Source organism: Chiloscyllium punctatum, chromosome 7 (genome assembly GCF_047496795.1).
Source record: "Chiloscyllium punctatum isolate Juve2018m chromosome 7, sChiPun1.3, whole genome shotgun sequence".
NCBI classification, from domain to species: domain Eukaryota; kingdom Metazoa; phylum Chordata; class Chondrichthyes; order Orectolobiformes; family Hemiscylliidae; genus Chiloscyllium; species Chiloscyllium punctatum.
In genome coordinates, this window is record NC_092745.1 from 132,897,448 (window position 1) to 132,918,900 (window position 21,453).

Consider the following 21,453-nt stretch of genomic DNA (forward strand, 5'->3'; position numbering starts at 1 on the left):
GCCCTCCAAGCCTGAGCCGATCCAAATGTACTGTCTAAACCTGTCGGTCAATTCCTAAGCACCTGTATCCCTCTGCTCCCCACCTACTCATGCATCTGTCCAGATGCATCTTAAATGAATCTACCGTGCCTGACTCTACCACCTCTGCTGGTAACGTGGTCCAAATGACCACCACCCTCTGTATGAAGTACTTACTGCGTGTATCCCCCTTAAACTTTCCACCTCTCACCTTGAAAGCGTGACTCTCGTTATTGAATCCACCACCTTGGGAAAAATCTTGTCTCTATCCACCCTATCTATACCCTTCATAATTTTGTAATCCTCAATCAGGTTCCCCTCAATCTTTTTTCTAGTGAAAATAAACCTAACCTACTCAACCTCTCTTCATAGCTAGCACCTTCCATACTAGGCAACATCCTCGTAAACCTTCTGTGCTGTGAACTTCACCCAACAGTTCCTCCAAGATTAGTTGTGAATTTCACTGTTTGTTAATTTTCCCAGATGCACTCCAATGTCCAGCGATACACAAATTCAAACATCAAAGGCGGTAACTGTGCAGATTCTCTCTCTCTCTCTCTCTCTCTCTCTCCTGCACACTCCTGCACCATGTGCTTCCTTTGTCTGCTCTTCTCCCTTTTAAAACTACTGTTGTTTTGACTTTTTTTTTCCAAAGTTCCAAAACAATGCAGCAGCATATAAAACAGTAATTGCTGCTCCTGGAATTCGAGGAAATCACCTCCAACACGTAAAATACCTCTAAAAAGGAGCAGCTGTTACAGCCAGAAATTCTTCCTGTCCTCCATCTTGGATTACCCAGAGTCCTGAGTTATAACTCAAGTCCCCTTATAATACTTGTCCTCTGCACACACACATACATGCAACCACAAAAACACTCTGATGTTATAGGCAGGAGGAAAGACTGGGAAAGCAGTTCCCTGTCCGTAGGCTTCACTGAAATGATCCTTTTGGCTCATTGATTTTCCTTCTCCAATTAGTCAGAGACTTTCTCAGTTGTGAACCTCTGCTCTTTGATCTTCCTTCTCCAGGTAATCTCATTTTTGCAGGAGGCACGGAGCAGCTGGGTCACAACTTGAAAAAGTCTCTGACTGATTGGTTCCAAGCCGCAGTTTACAGCAGCTGAGAAGGGGAATTAAATCAGCTTTCCTGCAGAATAAAAGACAACTCCTTCCCTTTCTATTCCAATGGCTTTTAGGGCCCAAATATTCACGTGCAGAAGCTACTCAGCTTCCTGAGAGCCAATCACATAGCTGTTGGCAGGGAAAAAGCCTTTGACATCTATAACTCCCCACTCCATAGACCAATCAGCTACTTGTTCCCAGCCAACTCTCCCTTTGTTCACTCTCCTTGGCTCCGAGTGATCTGCAACTAACTTCCACCACCACCCCCCCCCAACCTTGAACAAATAGCTGTGTAAACAGCACTTATAATGAGTGCCAATTAGTTTGCTTTTGAAATGGGCGCCTTTCCACACTCCTTGCTTTTAATACAATTCCTTTCCCATTTCAGTCCATAACCAGAAAGACAGCAAATTAAAATGATACAGTCTTTTAAATTTTCTAAATAAGAAACAAGAATAGGCATAAAAACAGAAATTGCTGGAGAAACCCAGCAAGTCTGACAGCATATGTGCAGAGAAACAGAGTTAATGTTTCAGGTCTGGTGACCATCAGAACCACTTAGTTATTTATAGGCTGTTATACCATCTGTAATAACAAAGTCCAAGATTTCATACACCTTGAATTTTAATCTATCCCACTTTGGCTGTCAACCCAAGTTCTTAAAGCACTTCATAAGAACATCAGAACTAGGAGCAGGAGTAGGCCATCTGGCCCCTCGGGCCTGCTCTGCCATTCAATAAGATCATGGCTGATCTTTTCATGGCCTCAGCTCCACTTGCTCGCCCTCTCACCATAACCCTTAATTCCTTTACTGTTTGAAAAATTATCTATCTTAACTTTAAAAACGGTTACTGAAGTAATGTCAGCTACTTCACTGGGCATGGAATTCCAGAGATTCACAACCCTCTGGGTGAAGAAGTTCCTTCTCAATTTAGTCCAAAACCTGCTCCCTCTAATCTTGAGGCTATGCCCTCTTATCCTAGTTTCACCCACCAGTGGAAACATCCTATCTACTTCTATCCTATCTATTCCCTTCATAATCTGATATGTTTCGAAAAGATTCCCTCCAATCTTCTGAATTCCAATGAATATAATCCCAGTCTACTCAGCCTCTCCTCATAAGCCAACCCCCTCAACTCTGGAATCAACCCAGTGAACCTCCTTTGCACCCCCTCCAGTGCCAGTATCTCTGTTCTCAAGTAAGGAGACCAAAACTTCATTTCAAACAAATCCAAACTAAAATAAATTCACACAGGATGGTATCCCGTCACCAAGTCACCATTTGTTTACACATGGAGAGTCCTTAACACTGATCCAGCTCCCTCTGAGGGAGCCCTCAGAGTGAACAGAACCTCTGACACTCCTGTTTCTGTCAGCAAGGGCTCCCTGATTGGACCAGAGTAACAGCCCTAGTCAGGGAATTCAGATTCTGTGCACTTCACTGAGCTGACCGTTTTATAATCACTACAGAGACCAACATGGGAAACCTTCCTCTGATTTATAAACCAACAATTTATTCACGTGACGAATCATCTGCAAACACACTATCTTTCAACACTCCACCTTGACTAACAGCAAATAGAAATTTCTCAGCTGGATTTTAGTTTGTCAACCTTCTTTTCTCTCTGGAGGGTTTTAATTCATTCACAGGCAGCACTACTCAAACATCCTGCTTCAGTAACCCTTTTCCAAAGGATAGACTCATAGAGCTTTTGCAACATTGAAACAGGCCTTTTGGTCCATCAAGTATATGCAGGTCATTAAACATCCATCTCAAAACACCTTCAATGTCTTGAGGATTTCTGTCTCCAACATCCTTATTGTGCAGTGAGTTCTAGATACCCACCATCCTTTGGATAAAAACAACTTCCCCCAGATCCCCTCAGAAATCTGAACTGACCACTTGCATAAGACCATAAGGCACAGGAGCAGAAATTAGTTTGCTCTGCCATTCAATCATGGCTGATAAGTTTCTCAACCCCATTATCCTGCTTTCTTCCCCTAACCCTTGATCCCCTTGGTGCATAAAAACCTATCTATCTCGGACTTGAATATACTCAATGACCTGGCCTTCGCAGCCTTCTGTGACAGTGAATTCCATCGATTCCCCACTCTCTAGCTGAAGAAGTTTTCCCTTCTCTCCATTCTAAAAGGTCTCCCCTTTACTCTAAGGCTGGGCCCTTGGGTCCTAGTCACTCCAACCAATGGAAACATCTTCCCAACATCCACTCTGTCCGCCAACTAGGTTAACTCTTGTGGTTTCTTCTTGGCTGCTGACAGCTAATTGTTATTTGCCATCTCTCCATTAAACCAAGGCCCTGGCTGCTCATTTTCTGAAAAATAAAATATCCCTTCACAATACGCTGAAGGAGAGCAGGGGCAGCTCTCCCAGTCGTTCTGATACCTCCCCCTCAACCGGCATCACTAAAGAAAACAGTTCATGCGCTCATTTGCTCACTGCCTTCTGTGGGATCTTGCTGTGTAGTCATCGGCCACCACATTTCCTACTTTGGGACAGGGATGACCCCTCAATAAAATTTCAATGTCATAAAGTGCTTGGGGGAGTGCTGAGGTTGTGAAAATCTGCTATATAAATGCAAGTTATTTATTAACTTGTTGGAGTGAGCACCATAAATAAAGTTAGATGTCACATGACACCAGGTTATAGTCCAGCAGGTTTATTTGAAATCACAGTTTTCAGAGTGCTGCTCCTTTGTCAGCTCCTTCACCCTGATGATTGGGCTACGCTCTGAAAGCTTGTGATTTCAAATAAAACTGTTTAGACTGTAACCTGGTGTTGTGTGATTTCTGACCTAGTACACCAGCATCTCCACTTTATAGCCACCATAAATAATCCCATTGCAAACTACAGCTAGATGACATAAACTGTATTAAGACAATCCCATTGGATCTACTCCTCATAGAATTGTGACGTGAGCTGCTTCTGAAGGCTAGCACTGTCATTTACTGGAATGTGATGTAATGTAGTCTAACTGCTCCAGCCTTACCTAATGCCCTGCTTTTAACAGAGATTAACCTGTAGTTCTGCCAACAAGCTGCAATGATTGCCTTGTTAAACTAGGACCCAGACTGGTCAACTGCAAATGACTGAGTGCAAGATGTAACGTGTTTCAAATTTATTACAGAGGAATAAGTCATGTCCTTGATGCCAGGGAGATTTGGATGAAGATATTTGAAGATTACACCAACTCTTGGTACTGGATCTTAATGTAAGTGCTGATTAAAGAGCCACCCTATAGTTATAACATCGCTCGGAATTGATAACACAATCAGTGCTGTCTCATCTAAGTTGATTTACAGTCTCTCAGTTTTCAAGACAATTTCACACCAACCTTCTATCCTGTCCTAATGTCACTCTCTGGGAATAACATACAACTCATCAGTGACATCAATTTGTCTGCCCATTCTGTGTTTACACTTGAATGACCTGACTGGGAGCTGCCTGCAATTAAACACCGGGGAGGTTTACAGCATTGTATTTATGAGATTGACACACTTTAAGAGCTGTCAGAGATTATTCAGTCCTTGTTTGGCTTTGCCACTGGAGTATTGGACATCTGAATTAATGTCTTTTGCTACGATCGAGTGACAGTGTGGGAATTGGGAGTATTAAAAATGACAGGACACATCATTCCAGCTTGGAGCAGACTATGTTGTCTTTCAGCTGAAATATTAACCCAAGGCCCCATTTATACTTTTGATGAAGGTCTTCTTCTTAACATTCTAAAGTCACACACCCGTAAGACCACGAGACACTGGAGCAGAACGAGGCTATCCAGCTCTTTGAGTCTGCTCCGCTATTCAGTGAGATCATGGCTGATCTAATCATCTTCAACTCCACATTCCTGCCTTCTCCTCATGATCCTTCATTCCCTTACTAATTAAAAATCTCTCTATTGCAGTCTTGAATATACTTAATGACCCAGCCCTGACAAGATTCATTACCTTGGAGAGAAACAGTCCTCCTCATCTCTGTCCTAAATGGGTGACCCTTACTCTGTGATAATGCCCTCTGGTCCCAGACCCTCCCACAAGAGGCAACAACCTTTTTTGTATTTACCTTGTCAGGTCCCCCCTAAGTATCTTGCATGTTTCAATAAGGTTTCCACTTATTCTCCTCATCCTCAGCAGGTACTGTCCCAACCTACTCGACTTCTCCTCATAAGACAGTCCTTCTATACTTGGTATCAGCCTTGTGAACATTCTGTGGACTCCCCCCAGTATCTGTCTCTCTTTCCTGAGGTACATGGGCTAGAACTGTTGACAGCTTGAAGAAGAGCACGGGACCTCACTGGTCTATATTTCACTGCTGTTCAGTATCACCAGCAGGCCCTGATCACATTGCTGTTTGTGGGGGCTTGCTGTATGAAAGTCCCGACATGAAGTACCACATTGGTTGGAAAGTATTCCTGGATGTCCTGAGACTGTAAAAGCTATGACAGAAATGCAATTTCTTTCTTTCTCCCCATTGTCTTGATTAATCCTTATCCCCGATCAGCATCACGAATGATACATTATCTGATCACTATCTGACTGGGAGCTTGCTGTGCACAGATTAACTTGGTCTTTGATGTTGCCATAGTAGTACATTGGCTGTAATGCATTTTGTGATGTCAGGTGATGTGAGATAAACATAAGTTTGAATCTCCTCTGCTCAATGAAAATGGTTTGGATTTTACTGAGGGACTCCTTGCTCTCATTTTGAATGTGTTTTTGTTTCCAGTGGGCTGGTCATTGCTATGGTCGTCAGCCTCATCTTCATCCTCTTGCTCCGTTTCACAGCTGGGGTCTTATTCTGGTTTGTCATCTTCGCTGTGATCGCGGTGATTGGTTATGGTACGTAGCATTCTCTCTTTGTGACAGCATTGTTTCGGTGGGTATATCTGTGTGTTTATTGGCCAATGACAGTGCACTGTGTCCACCTTTCAGACTCATATATTAGATCACTTCATGCAGGTGAGAGGCTGGGAATCCTGCAGGGAGTAACTCAGCTCCTGACTCCCCAAAGCCTGTCCACCCTCTGCAAGGCAAAAGTCAGGAGTGTGATGGAATGCTCCCCACTTGCCTGGATGGGGGCGGCTCCAACAACACTCAAGAAGCTCAACACCATCCAGGACAACGTAGCCCCTGCTTGATTGGCACCACATCCACAAACATCCACTCCCACCACCACCGATGCTCAGTAGCAGCAGTGTGTACTATCTACAAGATGCAGAGCTGAAATTCACCAAAGATCCTCAGACAGCACCTTCCAAACCCATGATCACTTTGATAACCATTTGTTATTGCTGCCCCCCCCCAACCCTTTCCACTGCCTTAAAAACTCTAATGCTGTGATTTCCCTTCAGGTTCTGATGGAAAGTATTTAATCTGGAACGTTCACTCCATACCTCACTTTTAAGAGGTTGCCTGGTCCTCTGTGCTTTTCCTGCTCTTTTGTTCTCGTAAGAGAATTGAAAAGTTGGCCCATGGAGGTTCACAGAGTTGATCCTGGGAATGGGTGGGTTGGGTTATGGGGAATGATTGGACAGACTGGGCTGGTTCCCACTGGAGTTTAGGAGAGTGAGCGGTGACTCTGACTGAAGTCTATCAGATCCTGAATGGTCTGGACCAGGTGGATGTGGGGAGGCTGTTTCCTCTTGTGGATGAGTCCAGAACCAGGGGGCAATGCCCTTTTAGGACAGATAAATGCAATTCTTGTCCCTTGGAAGATTGTGCACCTTTGGACCTCTCTGCATCAGGAAGTGAGTGATTAAATATTTTTAAGATGGAGGCAGATAGATTCTTGTCAGGTTGGGGATCAAAGGTTGTTGGGGGTCGATGGGAATTTGAAAAACAAACAGATCAGCCTTGATCTTCTCAAATGTCAGAACTCGCACAGGAGCCAAATGTTAACTCCACCTTGTTCAGCCTCTGTCTGCATTAGGTCCACGAGTCAATGTCAGTCAGCATGCCCATGGGGTGATGGGAAATAGACTCTTATCCTGTACCTTTCACTGTACCAGTGTCAGTCAGCACACCCATGGGGTGATGGGAAATAGACTTTTATCCTGTACCTTTCACTGTACCAGTGTCAGTCAGCACGCCCATGGGGTGATGGGAAATAGACTCTTATCCTGTACCTTTCACTGTACCAGTGTCAGTCAGCATGCCCATGGGGTGATGGGAAATAGACTTTTATCCTGTACCTTGCACTGGCTTGAGATCTCTCACAATGCTTCACAGTCAATTGAAGGACAGTTGCAGTGTAGGAACTAAATTTGTGAAGACTGCATTTTTTGTTTTCTTCTTGTCCTGTTTAAAACCATGGACTGAAATGAGAAAGAACTGTTTTGAAACCTAGGGAGTTATAAGGCAGGATGTGTGCTTTGAAAGGAAGGGATTTGTTGCTCATTGTGAAGCCTGTTGTGTAGCTGGTGTTTGCAGTAACATCTCCTTGGACACTGCTGCCCCTTCACCTTCAACCTCAGCACCTGGTCATTGATTCCTCCACCAATGGGCAAAGGTTTCTTCCTTTCGGCCCTGCCTACCTTCCTCATCATTTTCTCCAACTCAGTCATGTCCCCGCTCAGTCTCCTCTGATGTAAGGGGTATAACCCCAGTCTGTCTTGTTTAATCCAGATGTTTGCAGTTATGAAAGCTTTCATTTGAGTGAGTGGGAGATACTGTTTCCTGAGGAAATTGGCTCAGTGAGCAGGGGTCACTGATTTCAAATAACTGAGGCGAGGGAAACGAGGAGAAATTTGCCTCCACAAAGTATTATCAAGGTGTCATAGTGGGCCGAATGGCCCCCTTCTGAACTGGAAGATTCAATCAGTTCTCATATTTTGTGTCCCTTGGTGTTCAGTTGGTAACAGTAGCTTAAGTCATGATAAAAATCACTTGGAGAACAGTGTTCATGTTAGCATAGATTCCATGAGTCATAAACACACACTGAGCTTTGCATTTTCACACTGACTCACAAAGATATTGCATTTCCAATGCACTTCCTGTTGCTGTTAAACATGCTCACACTGAGTCCTGTTCACCCATCACCCCCGTGCTCCCTGACCTACATTAGCTCCCAAAGCACCGAAGTCTCAACTTCAAAACTCTCAACCTCCTAATTAGACCTCAGCCTCCCGAATCCTGTCAGTATCCTCTGGAAACTCTGCAGTTTGTTCTCTCGTGTTTGTCTGATTGTCGTCACTCCACTAGCGACGACCCAGCCCCAAGCTGCCTTAGCTCTGAACTTCCCTCCCCTAAACCTCTCCGCCCCCTCCACCTCACACTCCTCTAAATGGGGGCTCCTAAAACCCACTTCTGACCAACCTCCTGGTCACCTGTCCTTAATGTCTCCTCATGGGACTTACCATCAGATACTCTTTGGTAACTGCTCCTGTGAAGCACTGAGGCATGGTCGACTTTATACAAATGTAATTGCACAGGAAGTACCGAAAATCGAATGAGTTAACAACTTCATTTATTTGTCTCTCAGCACCAGATCAAATCTTCTGAGTTAAATTTTATTGGAGTTCAATACATTCACATTCTAACTTTCCAATAACTAGGAACTTGTCATTAACCAAAATCTACCTGAGTATTTTCATTTTGTTGGCTCAATGAGGTAATTGGTTGGTTTGCAGAGTGACGCCATAGAATCATAGCATCATACAACTCAGAAACAGGCTCTTTGGCCCATAATGGCCAGGTTTCCCAAACTGATCTAGTCCCACTTACAGCATTTGGCTCATATCCCTCTAAACCCTTCCTATTCAAGTACCTGTCAAAATGCCTTTTAAATGTTGTAATTGTACCGGCCTCTACCACTTCCTCTGACAGCTCGTTCTATACCCTTGGTGTGAAACTGTTGCCCTCAGGTACTATTTTCTCTGGAGCTTCGGAGGCTGAGGGGTGACCTTATAGAGGTTTATGAAATTATGAGGGGTGTGGATAGGGTAAATAGACAGGGTTTTTTCCTGGAGTAGGGAAGTCCAGAACTAGAGGGCATAGGTTTAAGGTGAGAGGGGAAAGACTTAAAAGCGACCTCAGGAGTAACTTTTCCACGCAGAGGGTGGTGCATGTATGGAATGAACTGCCAGAGGAAGTGGTGGAGGCTGGTACAATTACAGCATTTAAAAGGCATTTGGATGGGTATATGAATAGGAAGGGTTTAGAGGGATATGGGCTAAATGCTGGCAAATGGGACTAGATTAGGTTAAGATATCTGGTCAGCATGGACAAGTTGGGCTGATGGGTCTGTTTCCATGTTGTACATCTCTGTGACTCGATGACCTGTCATGCCACCATCAATAATACCCCCAGACCAGAAAGCATGAAAAGGCAATGGGATAACCGGATGGGTGCAGCTCCAATAACACTCAAGAAGCTTGATACCATCCAGGACAAAGCAGCCACTTGATTGGCACCACATCCACAAACATTCACTCCCTCCACCACCGATGCTCAGTAGCAGCAGTGTGTGCTATCTAGAAGATGCACTGCAGAAATTCACCAAACATCCTCAGACAGCATCTTCCAAACCCACGACCACTTCCATCTAGAAGGACAAGGGCAGCAGATACATGGGAACACCACCCCCTGCAAGTTCCCCTCCAAACCACTCACCATCCTGACTTGGAAATATATCGCTGTTTCTTTACTGTCACTGGGTCAAAATCCTGGAATTCCCTTCCCAAGGGCATTGTGGGTCAACCCACAGCAGGTGGACTGCAGCTCACCCCAACTTTTCAGGGCAACTAGAGACGGGCGATAAATACTGGACCAGCTGGCAATGCCCACATCCCATGAATGAATTTTTTAAAAAGTGGAACACCCTCATCCTAACAATCTGATATGGCACTGGGTGGAATTGGGGGTCATTTGGAGTTAGATTTTTGTCAGGCAACGTAATGAAGAGCAACAGAGCCAGGTGAGTTCAAGAGCAGCTACAATCTCACTGAGTGGGGGATACAGTCGTGAGGAGCTCCGTAGCCCCCTCCTGTTCCCGTGAGATCATACACAGGGACTTGTGATCTGGAATGCACTGCCTGAGGTCGCTGGAAACAAATTCAATAAATATCTTCAGCAAGAAATGGATAAATTGATGGATTTGTTGCCTGTCTCCAGTTGCCATTTGAGAAGGTATCACACAGACACTACTTCAAGTGTGTACATGAGATGAGAGTCCAGTTGCTGCAATTGGCCTGACTCATCATTTTGGGTTCATTAAATATTGGTCAACAATTAAGAATACAATTGTCTTACATCAAAACAACTTGCATTTATGTTGTATCTTGAAGCATCTCAATGATGTTTTATCTGCAGCAGTCTGAAGGGCATTTAAAGGATCTCAGTATGCTTTATCACGGTGATGATCAGAACAAAATTTACCTGAAAGAGGTGAAGAAGACATTTCAGCAACTGATTAAAAGTTGGTTAAAGGTTTTTGGGAGGGAGGATGGAGAGGGGCAGAGAGATCTCGGGTGGGGATTCCAGAGTTCAGGGCCCACAGGCAGCTGGAGGCCTGGCCAGCGGAGGTACAATTCAAATCCGGGACACTCAGGAGGCTAAAACAAGAGGAACATAGAAAGACTGGGGGAGGGAACAGTGATGGTGAGACCATAAAAGGATTTGAAAAGCAAGTATGTGAGTTTTACAATCAAGGCATTGTCAGACCAGGCACCACTATTACTCAGTGAGCACAATGCAGGGTGAATGCGACCTACTGCCCATTATAATACATAGTGAGCTTTCAGAGTCCCTCAGTGATTTTCCCTGTCTTTAATTTAAAGCTTGGATCAAATGGTCATTGCTAAAGAGGTTCAGGACAGGTCAGGCCTCTACATAGCCCACATTCACCACTGGGCCCTCTGGACAAAGCCTCTCTGTACTTCCATTGATGTCACAGAGCGGTGTCTTCTTCACAAAATAAGTGGTCGACCAATCACCATAGAGTCAGCAGATGAGGAGAAGATCACTTAGTTCTGTGGATTTGAATAAATGAATTGGTTTTAATCCTCTCTTTCTCCCTGATTTAGGGATCTGGCACTGTTACTGGGAGTACAGCAGTCTGAAGGGTAAACCTGGCAGTGACATCTCAATCTCCGACATTGGTTTCCAGATGGACTTCAGGGTGTATCTGCAGCTCAGGCAGACGTGGCTCGCCTTTAGTAAGTCTTCCATCATTTTCAGGATTTTACATCATGAGATTTAACATCAGCATGATGTCATTCCCATTTAGGAGAAAATTAGAAAGTTGAAACGGGTCTTCATAAAATACACAAAATGGGTGTTAAACTGTGGGATGTTGGAGAGATGAGCAGTGCTATGCTGGGAGAAAGCATCAGTATGTATTGGGAGATTGAATTGTAACATATCGGGGTGTTTTATTATGGTAATATTGTTCAGTTACTTTAGGACCAGCTGGAAGGTTGAGTTACAATGTCTTTAGAGGATAGGCTAAGATGTATTGGAAGAGTTAGATGACAATGTGTTGGAAGTTACATTAAGACATATGGATCAGGTTGAGTTATGATGTATTGCTGGGGTTAAGCTGCAGTGTATTTCGAGGTTCTGTTTTATTGTGTTCCTTGAGCATACGGGGAATCAAGGATTAGGGGCAAGGGCAGGAAAGTGGACGTGAGGAATGTTAGGAGAAAGTGAGGACTGCAGATGCTGGAGATCAGAGCTGAAAATGTGTTACTGGAAAAGCGCAGCAGGTCGGGCGGCATCCAAGGAGCAGGAGAATCGACATTTCGGGAATGAGCCCTTCTTGAGGAACGTTAGACCAACCACAATCCTATTGAATGGCAGAGCGGGTTTAAGGGGCTGAATCGCCTACACATGTTCCTATATCTTATGGTCAAAGAAGGGAGGGAAGAGATTGCTGTGCCTTTGGTGATGATCTTTGTGTGCTCAATCTCCACTGGAATAGTGCCAGATGATTGGAGGGTGACTAATGTTATTCCCTTGTTCAAGAAAGGGAATAGGGATAATCCTGGGAATGACAGACAGTCAGTCTTATGTCAGTGATGGGCAAATTATTGGAGAGGATTCTGAGATACAGGATTTGTCTTACTTGGAAAACCATAGTTTGATTAGAGACAGTCAGCATGGCTTTGTGAGGGGCAGGTCATGCCTCACAAGCCTTATTGAGTTCTTTGATGATGTGACAAAACACACTGATGAAGATTGAGCATTGGATGTGGTGTATATGGATTTTGGCAAGTCATTTGATAAGAGGAACAGAGGGATTTTGGGGTCCACATTCATAGATCCCTCAAAGTTGCCACCCAAGTTGATAGGGTTATTAAGAACGTATTTGGTGTGTTGGTTTTCATTCGCCGGGGGATTGAGTTTAAGAGCCACAAAGTTATGCTGCAGTTCTATAGAGCCCTGTTAGACCACACTTGGAATATTGCGTTCAGTTCTGGTTGCCTCTTTATAGAAAGAATGTGGAAACTTTGGAGAGGGTACGGAGGAGATTTACCAGGATGCTGCCTGGACTGGAGGGCATGTCTTATGAAGAAAGGTTGAGGGAGCTAGGTCTTTTCTCATTGGAGCAAAGAAGGATGAGAGATGATTTGATAGAGGTGTACAAGATGATGAGAGCCATAGATAAAGTGAATAGCCAGAGTCTTTTTCCCTGGATGGACAGAGCTGTTATGAAAGGGCATAATTTTAAGATGATTGGAAAAACATTTAGGGGAAATGTCAGAGCTAAGTTCTTTACACAGAGAGTGGTGGGTGTGTGGAATGCACTGCCAGTGGTGATAGTAGAGTCAGAGACATTAGGGACATTTAAGCGACTCTCGGATAGGCACATGGATGATAGTGAAATGAAGGGTATGTAGGTTAGTCTGATCTTAGAGTAGGATAAAAGGCCAGTACAACATTGAGAGCTGAAGGGCCTGTACTGTGCTGTACAGCTCTATGTTCTTTGTTCTATATTCATTTAGAATGGACAATCCAAAGATACACCTGATATTGTGATATATTGGGAGGATTGAGTTTTGATGTGTTGAAGGATTGTATGACCAGGGTTATTTTATGATACATTGGGAGGCTTCTGGAGATAGGTTGGGAGGATTGAGTTACAATGTCTTGTGAAATTACCTTGAGATAAATTAGGAGGTTTAAGTTATGACATATCTAAAGGATGAGGTATTTTGTGAGGGATTTATGTTTTATTCACTTGTGGGACACGGGCATCTCAAGGCAACTAGGGCCAGGCAAGAAATGCTGGCACAGCCAGAAATACCCACATCCCACAAATCAATCAAAAAATTGTTGTGATTTGGAGGGTAAGTTATGATATAATGGAAAATTAAGATAAATTGGAAGGTGTGGTGTGGGTGTTGGGTTACAGTGTACTGTGGGTGTTGAGGTACGTGTGTTGTGGGTGATGGGTTATGGTGTTTTTTGTGGGTGTTGGGTTACAGTGTGTTGTGGGTGTTGGGTTACGATATGTTATGGATGTTGGGTTACGGTGTGTTGTGGGTGTTGAGGTACGGTGTGTTGTGAGTTTTGGGTTAAAGTGTGTTGAGGGTGTTGAGTTACAATGTATTGTGGGTGTTGGGTTACGGTGTGTTGATGTTAAGCGACAATGTGTTGTTATGAGTGTTGCATTACAGTGTGTTATGGGTATTATTGGGTTACGGTGTGTTGTGGGTGTTGAGTTACAATGTTGTGGATGTTGGGTTACGGTGTGTTGTGGGTGTTGGGTTATGGTGTGTTGTGAGTGTTGGGTTACGATGTGTTGTGGGTGTTGGGTTATGATGTGTTGTGGGTGTTGGATTACAGTGTGTTGTGGATGTTGAGTTACAGTGTACTGTGGGTGTTGAGGTACGGTGTATTGTGGGTGTTGGGTTACGGTGTGTTGTGGGTGTTGGGTTACGGTGTGTTGTGGGTGTTGGGTTACGGTGTGTTGTGGGTGTTGGGTTACGGTGTGTTGTGTGTGTTGGGTTACGGTGTGTTGTGGGTGTTGGGTTATGGTGTTTTGTGGGTGTTGAGGTACGGTGTGTTGTGGATGTTGGGTTATGGTGTGTTGTGGGTGTTGGGTTACAGTGTATTGTGGGTGTTGAGGTACTGTGTGTTGTGGGTGTTGAGGTACGGTGTATTATGGGTATTGGGTTACGGTGTGTTGGTGTTAAGTGACAGTGTGTTGTTGTGGGTGTTGCATTTCAATGTATTGTGGGTATTATTGGGTTACGGTATGTTGTGGGTGTTGGGTTACAGTGTATTATGGTTGTTGGGTTACGGTGTGTTGTGGGTATTAGGTTACAGTGTGTTGTGGGTATTATTGGGTTACGGTGTGTTGTGGGTGTTGGGTTACGGTGTGTTGTGGGTGTTGGGTTACAGTGTGTTGTGGGTGTTGGGTTATGGTGTGTTGTGGGTGTTGGGTTACAGTGTGCTGTGGGTGTTGGGTTATGGTGTATTGTGGGAGTTCAGTTACAGTGTATTATGGGTGTTGGGTTATGATGTGTTGTGGGTGTTGGGTTATGGTTTGTTGTGGGTGTTGGGTTACAGTGTATTGTTGTTGGGTTACAGTGTATTGTGGGAGTTCAGTTACAGTGTATTGTGGGTGTTGGGTTATGGTGTGTTGTGGGTGTTGGGTTACAGTGTGTTGTGGGTGTTGGGTTACAGTGTATTGTTGTTGGGTTACAGTGTATTGTGGGAGTTCAGTTACAGTGTATTGTGGGTGTTGGGTTACAGTGAGTTGTGGTTGTTGGGTTACAGTGTGTTGTGGGTGTTGGATTACGGTGTGTTGTGGGTGTTGGATTACAGTGTGTTGTGGGTGTTGGATTACGGTGTGTTGTGGGTGTTGGATTACAGTGTGTTGTGGGTGTTGGATTACGGTGTGTTGTGGGTGTTGGGTTACGGTGTGTTGTGGGTGTTGGATTATGGTGTGTTGTGGGTGTTGGGTTACAGTGTGTTGTGGGTGTTGGGTTACAGTGTGTTGTGGGTGTTGGATTACAGTGTGTTGTGGGTGTTGGGTTACAGTGTGTTGTGGGTGTTGGGTTACAGTGTGTTGGGTTATGGTGTGTTGTGGGTGCTGTTTTATGGTGTACTGAGAGGTTATCCGAAACCAAAATGGCATGTTTGCTTTAGGGTTCTTTGGGAGTTTGGGAGAGTTGAGCTACAATGTTTCAGGAGTGTTGAGTTATGATGCATTGTAAGGATTGTATTATGATGCAGTGGTTACAGGAGGATGTGTCAGAGTTTCAATGAAATGCAGTATTGGCTGTAGCTGGGATTTGCTGTTGCCCATGTGCATGGAGAATGAAGATCAATTTCACGACTTCCCTTCTGTGCTGCACAATGGTGTCCTGGAGACTGATCATTTTCTTCCAATGGCCAAGATTTTACAGGAGTCAACAATTTCCTGAGGGTGTCCATCATCTCCACTAGACACATGGGACAGCTAACCTTGAGGGGGACACTGCAATAGGGCAGACAGCTGGCTGTCAGATCCTGGATCTGAGGTCTTTTACTCCACGGTGGACAGATCTCCAGCTATGAGACCCCTGACCAAACAGGGCCACAGCACACTCCAGGCTCATTTGGTGCTGAGTTTTCCAAAGGCCCCACAATGTAACAGGAGCTCAGTAAACTGCCAGTGTGTTTTCAGCATACCAGAGAGTAAATATGAAAGTCAAATTCTCCAAACACCAAATATTAGCCTCCAAGAGTGACTGTTCACTGTGGTCCTTGTGCACACTCACCTGGGAGATGGATTCCAGTATAACTGCAGTCTCAGTGACAGCTCTATTCAAATCCATACTTTTACTGTTCTTTGTAATTTTTAACACATGGCCTTTGATGTTTTCTAGTGATCTTTCTCTGCATTATTGAAGTGATCATCATTCTGATGTTGATTTTCCTACGGAAAAGAATCTGTATTGCAATTGCACTGCTCAGGGAAGGGAGCAAGTAAGTGACCTCTAATATTGTTTGAGGAACTGAGATGGTGTGGGTTTATTCTGGAATGTTTTTCATGATCTCAAGAACATTGCCAGTTACAATGTGTACTAGCTTAACATCCCCAACCCCTGATATCTGAAATCTTGTGAAGTGCGATTACAAGGTTCTTTCCAAACCCGATGTGAATGAACTCAATACAAAGTAGGAGTTGGACAACACATCAGCCCCTGAGCCTATTCTGTCATCCAGCAGCATCATGGTTGACCTGATTAATATACGTTTCTTCTTCGCTGTCTTAGCTAGACAACCCCTTCTTTTTAAACAGTGATGCTGGTTCTAGATTCTCCTACAAGAGGAAATATCCTCCCCACATACACCCACCAAGGCCCCCTCAGAAGCTTGTGTTTCAATAGTGTCCCCTCGTTCTATCCTAAACTCCAACAGGACACAAGTCTAGCCTTTCCTCATAAGCCAACCTACTGCTTCAGAGTGAGCTGCTTCCAAGGCACTTACATAACAACATCAAGGAATTAAGAACGAGGAGCAGGAGGGGTCCATTCAGCCCTTTGGACCTGCTCCACCATTCAAAATCTCACCTCAACTTCAGCTTCACTTTCCTGCATGCTCTCCTTAACCCTTCAACCTGTTATGAATTAAAAATCTGTCTGTCTCCTCCTTAAATTTAATCAATATCCTAGAATCCACTGTGATCTGGAGGAATGAATTTCACAGATTCATGGCCCTTTGAGAGAATTAATTCCTCCTCATCTCTCTTTTAAATCTGCGACCCCTTGCCCTAAAGCTATGACCTCTCATTCTAGATTCCCTGACATGGGGAAACTTCTCCTCCAAGTCTACTCTGTCAATCCCCTTTATTATCTTAAACACCTCGATTAGATTTCCACACATTCTTCTAAACTCTAGAGAGTATCAGCCTAAATTGCTCAATCTCTCTTCATAGGGACAAAGCCTCTATCCCTGTAAACAATCCAGTGACCCTCTGAACTACCTCCAATACAACTACATGCCTCCTCAGGTAAAGGGACCAAAATTGTCTGTAATTAAATACGATGACCAGGATGGGACACAGTACTCCAGATGTGGACTCAGCAGTGTCCTGTATAACTGAGACATAAAAACCCTAACCTTGTATTCACATTTCCTTGTGATAATTGACAAAATGCTATGAGTTTTTCTAATTGCTTGCTGTACCTGTGGACTGACTCTTTATGATTCATGCACTAGGACACCCAGATCCCTCTGCAACCTCTCACTGATTAAATAAGCTGCTTTGTTTTCATTCTTATTGCCAAAGGAAACAATTCCTCATTTACATAATTTTGGAGTTAAAATATAATTTTATTCCAGATATAGTTGATTATAATCCCCACAGCCCAATCCCAGGCAAGATATCCTAACATATGACTCTATCGTACTCTAAACTCATTCGTCCTTCAGTACCTGCCACCATGACAGCTGATGTTCACCAACAGCCTCCCAACTGAACCTCCGCTGTATCCTAACTGTTTGTTAAATCCTAGCATAACCCTCTCAATACCCAGTGTTACACTGCTGTGTATTGTGATGTGGAGGTGCCGGTATTGGACTGGGGTGGACAAAGTCAGAAGTCACATGACACCATGTTATATTCCAACAGATTCATTTGAAATCACAAGCTTTCGGAGCGCTGCTGCTTCATCAGGGGAAGTGCTAATGACTGACAAAGGAGCAGCACTCAGAAAGCTTGTGATTTCAAATAAACCTGTTGGACTACAACCTGGTGTTATGTGACTTCTGGCTGTGTATTGTAACATCACTGTCCATCATACCCTAATGTGTCCCACAATTAGCTCCAAACTTGTGTCAACCCATCGAGCAATTAGAACCTCACAATTAATGTGCCATTTCAAACCTGAACCTGTGCTAAGAAGTAGACTTGACTTCTGAATATCGATTTAAAAATCCAGGTCAATTTATCCATCAACATAAGAGACTCATTAAATAATTCCAGTTGGGAATGAAAGAGAATGTGGAATTACGGGAAGGCTACCTGCGTGAAGACATGAGGAAGACATGAATGAAAGATTTAGGGATAGGGTGAGGTCAGGACACTGGAGGCCTCATGAAAATGAATACCAGAAAAGTTGCTTGGACCGCTACTGTGGTGTAAATGTAATGGTATTCTAAAATCGTTGATGTATAAAAACAAAGAGAATAAATGAGAATCCCAGCACAGGAACAGGCCCTTCGGCCCTCCAAGCCTGTGCTAATCACCATGCCCAAACTAAACTAAAAAACAAACCTTCTGTCCTTATTCGGTCAGTATCCCTCTATTCCCTCCCTACTCATGTAATTATCCAGATACCTCTTACATGTCGCCAATGTACCTGCTTCCACCACCTCCTCTGGCAATGTGTTCTAGGCATGATAAACTTCCCTCGCACATCTCCCTTAAACATTCTCCTTCTCACCTTGAACCTGTGTCCCCTTGTAATTGAAACTTTAGTCCTGAGGAGAAAGCTCTGACTATCCACCCTATCTATACATCTCATAATGTTGTAGACCTTTATCAGATCTCCTTTCAGCCACAGTCTTTCCAGTGAAAACAATCCTAGTCTTTTTAACCTTTCCTTATAATCAGTGCCCTCAAGACCAGGCAACATCCTGGTGAACCTTCTCTGCACTCTCCCCAAAGCTTTCACATCCTTCTGATAGAATGGTGACCGAAACTGCACACAATACTCCAAATGTGGCCTAATGTAATCTTATATGTTAGCACTTTAATTACAATCTAATTTCTATTGAGTCATGTGGTAGTTTCTACATTGTAACTGTTTGTTTTTTGTCACCAGGGCCATAGGATACATCATGTCCACTTTATTCTACCCAATCATCACCTTCCTGCTCCTTGCTGTCTGTATTTCCTATTGGGCTATCACAGCAATGTATCCTTTTAGAATACACTATGTCGCAACTGATCTCACGTCATGTAATAAACACTGAAGACTTAATCTCAGATCCTTACAGTCAAACCTCAGCTCAAATAGTCTGGTAACAGTTTCAGGTTTCAAAGAAAGTGAAGCAGCAAAAGATGTCATCTTTTCTTAAAATAGCTCAAGCAAACTCTGAGTATTTCAGAGAGAGAAAAAGCCGAGGAGATATACCAGGGATCAGGGACTTTAACGATAGAGAGATTGGAGAAGCTGGGACTGTTCTTCTTAGAGCAGAGGAGGTTCTGGGGGGTTTAACCAAGATGTTCAAAATCATGGAGAGAGTTTGATTGAGTAAATCAGGAGACAGTGTTTCTGGGGCAGGAGGGTGAGGGAGCAGATGGAGACAGATTGAAGGGAATCGGGGAAAAGCCCCAGATGGGGGAGATGAGGGGGACTGTTTTACACAGTGAGTTGTTGGGATCTGGAAGGTGCTGCCTGAAAGGGCGGTGGGAGCAGATTCAATCAGAACTTTCATACAAGGAATCGAAAAAATGCAGGAAATGGAACATTTGCAGTTCTGTGGGGAAAGAGTAGGTAAGTTAGAATAATTGGATCTGTCAAAGGGTCAGCATAGGAATGATGGGTTAAATGGCCTTTTTCTGTGCTGGAAGATTCTATCCTTTGCTGAATTTATCTGTCAGAGTTGTATTATGCTTTAAAGTTTTGTTGGAATTTTGGGATATGAACAATTAAAAACTATTGATACACTTTTTAACATGAACTGTCCAGATTCCTGTCAACGTCCGGTGAAGCTGTGTACAAAATCATGACCAATCGTGGTCATTGTATATATGCAAATAGAACGTGCAATCCTGAGGTAATTAATCGGTTTTTTCCATATTGGGAACCGGATGGGGCGAGGCCGAGATTCCAGTTCATACAACATGAGAGTCTCTCCAGGCAAATTTAAAGTCAACCATGTTGGTGTGGGACTAGAGTCACTTGGCGGGTAAGGGGTGATAGGGTTTTTCTCTTGATGGAGCCTGAATAAACCAGTTGGGTTTTTGTGAGAAGTTGACAGCTTCATCTCCACTACCTACTGAGTCCAGCTTTTCAATTTCACCTACCTACATATTCAGGAGTTCTTATGGCTAAAATTCTTCAGACTGAAGTGATTAAAGGGTATGGGGAAGAAAGCACAAACAAGACTGAGTTGGATGATCGACCATGATCCTATTGAACGGTGGAGGAGGCTCGAAGGGCCGAATGGCCTACTGCTGCTCCTGTTTTCAATGTTTTGGAGCTTCATTTCTGGTTCCCTTTTGAAGGTTATTCTTGAATCTGCTCCCTTCGTCCTTTCAGGAAGCACCTTCCAGATCATAGCAACTCACTTGGAAAAAGAAGTCCTTCATCCCCCTCCTAGAGATGTTGGCAATGAGTTTAAATCTGTCTCCTCCATTTCTGCCACTGGAGACTATTCCTCTCTCAATACTTGACCAATACCAACACCTGATGATTCTAAAAATCTGTATAAAATCACAGTTTGATGCTCTCTCCAGGGAAACCTGTCCCCTGGTGCCCATCAGTCATTTCCTCCAGTTTTGCTGTGCCATCATAAAACAGATGATGTTTCTCTCTTTTACCATCTTTACTTTTAACCTCTGCAGTCTTCCTTGTGTCGGCATCTTTGAGAACATTATTGATATCACATACCAGAGTAAATAAATCACCGAGGAAACTCACCCCTCCTCCTCCTCCTCTCTCTCTCCCTGTCTTCTCTCCCTGTCTCTCTCTCTCTCTCTCTCTCTCTCTCTAGTGGACTACATTAGTGTGACACTGGGTGTTACACTGATGGGCAGGCCACCATACAGTTAGTCCAGTTGGATGTTAGCCTGGGTAAGAGGAAGAGAAAGCGTGTCCACATTCTGCTGGGTAGCACCCACGACAATACCCAAAGTGCTGCCAGTTCACTAGAACGAGGCACCCAACTTCACTCCCTGTCCACAATTCCCCTCATACCAACCCCCCCCACCCCCACCCCTGCCCCGCCCGCTCCAGATTAAACATTGCAATTTCCGTCAGGCACTGCAGTGTTATCATTTCGAGCCCAGTTCCCAGGTCAGTTTGAGAATTAGAATTCCGTTTCATAAAATGTCTGGGATGTGACTGTGAAAGCAGTCAGCTGTCTTAGGAACACAACTGGTTCAATCATGTCCTTTAAAGAGGGAAGCCTGCTATCATTTAGCTGGTCTGATACTGTACCTGACTTCAGTCACACGCCAATATGGCATACAAAGAACTGCCCTCTGAGGGGGCCGAGTGAGACACCCATTTGTATCAAACCCACTACCATTGGATTAAGGAGAAAGAGAGCTGTGCAACACCCCCCCTCCAAGGGCAATTAGGGACAGATCAGCTTTGCTGATTGGACAATGAAATGAATAAACTTATTTTCT

General features: G+C 44.0%; 1 protein-coding gene across 5 annotated transcripts in view; it reads left to right on the forward strand.

The window, feature by feature from the left end:
• Window positions 1–21,453, forward strand: part of LOC140480153 (choline transporter-like protein 5) — a 284,053-nt gene that overhangs the window by 221,023 nt on the left and 41,577 nt on the right. For all 5 annotated transcript variants that reach the window (XM_072574866.1, XM_072574868.1, XM_072574870.1 and 2 more), the window contains 6 exons: window positions 4,286–4,369; window positions 5,884–5,996; window positions 11,180–11,311; window positions 15,974–16,073; window positions 18,917–19,009; window positions 19,787–19,874. In XM_072574866.1, the coding sequence (XP_072430967.1) occupies window positions 4,286–4,369; window positions 5,884–5,996; window positions 11,180–11,311; window positions 15,974–16,073; window positions 18,917–19,009; window positions 19,787–19,874 (610 nt within the window). The remainder of the gene's footprint in view (window positions 1–4,285; window positions 4,370–5,883; window positions 5,997–11,179; window positions 11,312–15,973; window positions 16,074–18,916; window positions 19,010–19,786; window positions 19,875–21,453) is intronic.